At 35.5% G+C, this 2,803-nt stretch overlaps 1 protein-coding gene across 1 annotated transcript; it reads right to left on the minus strand.

Moving 5' to 3' along the window:
• Nucleotides 1-486: 486 nt before the first annotated feature.
• Nucleotides 487-1,865, minus strand: LOC131845034 (uncharacterized). The gene has a single exon (XM_059194055.1). The coding sequence runs from the start codon at nt 1,863-1,865 to the stop codon at nt 510-512; it is 1,356 nt and encodes a 451-aa protein (XP_059050038.1). The 3' UTR covers nt 487-509.
• Nucleotides 1,866-2,803: the final 938 nt, after the last annotated feature.

A 2,803-nucleotide genomic window follows, 5' to 3' on the forward strand; every position in this document is an offset into this window, starting at 1 on the left:
TAATGCTATAGCACTGTCTAACGCATTACTCATCATGTAGGTTTCAGAGTCCTTGTGAAATGATATTGCGTCTAAATGTTTAGGAAAGAGACCGAACGTTCGCCAAAAATCAATACCTAGGATAACGGAGTTTTTTATACCTGGTACTACTTAGGCATTGACTGTGTGCATTTGTCTTTCAAAATAGATAGGGAGACGAATAATTCCGATAGCATTTAGCTTCTCTCCGCCGGCAGCAACAAATTGAACAGGGGTAGTGTCTTGTATTTTGAGACCCATATTTACAAAAAAATCATGATATCCGTTCCCAATAATAGTAACGCAAGAACCGGTATCTAACAATCCAGTTATTAACTTATCTAATACATTAATTTTAACGTATGGTCGAGTTCTATCGAGGATATTTTTATTATTATCGACTGAAGCAACCGAATTAAAGGTGAAAAATTTTTTAACAAATTTTAACCAATCCTTCCATTCCTGAACTCGGCCACTCCAATCGAATTTATTTAGTTTTTTGCCGGTTCCTGTTTGTGAGTGGTATTGCAATCAGGACATTCCGGGTAGCGCACGTCCTTTTTACCACATTTAAAGCAGATAGGGAACCGCTCCTCACTGCAGCTGCTTAAAGAGTGACTGTTAGATCTACATCTAGGGCAGAACACCTGTCTAGATTGATCATTTGTATATATAGCGCTCACGTTAAAATTTTGATTTTTATAACTATTTGATTGATTGAAATTAGCTTTAGTAAGGTTTGTTTTATTTTGGTAATTATAGGTAGCGTTTTGATTAAATTGTTTATTATAATTGTATTTAGTTTGTTCAGATTTATATTTATAAGCAAATTCAGGGGCGAGTGTACTACTAGTTACCCTAGGTGGCTCATGAAATTGCAAAAATCTAGAATTAACAGTCTCGTAATTACGGCAGACCGATTTTAATTCATCCATAGATTTAATATTAGGAGATGCTGCTAGAGTATTTGCGTAGCAGGGGCGGATATTGTGCATTAATATATCGAGTTTATCTTCATTATTCATAGGTTTGCTGAGACGAGAAAACATGCCATGCATAATAGACAGATATATTGTAATGTTTTCGTGTTCTCCCTGTGTACGCGATCGAATTTCAGCAGCGAGTCTATAGTCATAGTCAGAACTACTAAAATCTTCTCTAAGTAATGCACAGAGGTCATTCCATGAGTTTACTCGGTCTTTATTATAACGATACCAATGTAGTGCGTCATCGACAAATATTTCATAGGCTAAAGTTAGTATTTTATCAAAGGTAATACCCCTAGATTGCACATATTCTTCTACTCTTTGTATAAAGGAATGAACACAGGTTTTCCCTGAATATTTAAGTTTATTTAGATCTGTAGATAGATTACGTTCACAAGTGACAGATATGGTGGGAGTGTCCGTAGTATTATCAGGGGCTGAAGCCGAACTATTAGTTGGAGTAGTATGAGATTTAATATTTGATAGTTCCTTGAATTGAGAATTAAAGCTAGAAATACAGGTTTTGTATATATCGGTAAGTTCGGTAGAGGGTACAATTCTGTTAAGACGGTGATAAATATGATGTAATAAAGTTTCAGTTCTATTAAATAAGTTTTTATCTAGTTTATTTTTAAGACTAGTTAAATTACTTTGCGATTTTATAAGTGACTCCTTTACTTCCTTCAGGTCATCTGTAGGATCTAAATGAGACTCTAAGATATCCTCTGAGGGCAAAAGTTGAGACAGTTTAATAATTTGCTTTCTCAATTCTTGAACTGATTCACCAGTACCACCACGGAGTTCCACTTCGTACACCAATTCTGATTTTTGTAATGATAGGTATTTAATACTATATGCCATATTGAGAAAAAATATAGGTGTGTATTGCACCGTTACAAATTTACTATGATTGTTGATTATATAATGATAATGATTACAATGGGTGATACACGGTATACAATAGGTTAACGATATTATAATTATAAAGCTTAGTGCAACAATTGTTAATGCAAAATGTGGGTAGTGCTAATATTTATTGATGAAGTTACGATCAGATGTAATGAGTATTTATTAAAAGTATTATAAGAACATTAGTAGTAATGAGCACTAATGAAGAAGGAATATATGAAAGAAATATTCTATATTAGCTTAATCAACCTTAAAACTATGAAGTAAATTACCATCACCAATGAAAAACCAATAAAAGCTAAATTGTGCGATATGCTCGTGAATGAAACCTATGTTGGGCGCCAGTGTCACACTTTTAGTAGTTTGGTGTTAAAATAAGTTAAATAAAATCCGGATTGTGTGAAAGAATATAATTATGTGACATAAGTTATGTAATATATACTGTTAGCACTGTAGTTCATAAGGAGGTTCTTTGTCCATACACAAAATCGCACAATTTAGCATCTAGTAGCACCGAATACCACTGCCTCTGATATTCTGCGCCACACGACGGCAGTCGACACGGGTACTAGCGGTGTAGGCCGTTTATACTCAGGTCATGCGGTGTTCCTGCCCGGAGATTTGAACCCCAATTCGGGGTTTATAATTCCTTTAAAAATGGTCTTGCAAGTATATACTAGTATATATTGCGAAACAGCAAAATAAAAACGTAGAATTCCAGCTTAAGAATAGAATTGGTAGCAGAAACAAGTACGTGTCCACCGTGTAGGTTAGCCAGGGACGAATGAATCTCGACCTAACACGTAGGTGCTGGACGGCTTCGATGTCCCCCCTCGCACCGGTCTCCGTTGCATCGCGAGAGCGGCTTGCATTTAATAAACATACCGTGC

Source organism: Achroia grisella, unplaced genomic scaffold, assembly GCF_030625045.1.
Source record: "Achroia grisella isolate CSIRO2021 unplaced genomic scaffold, CSIRO_AGI_Agris_v1 utg445, whole genome shotgun sequence".
NCBI lineage: Eukaryota > Metazoa > Arthropoda > Insecta > Lepidoptera > Pyralidae > Achroia > Achroia grisella.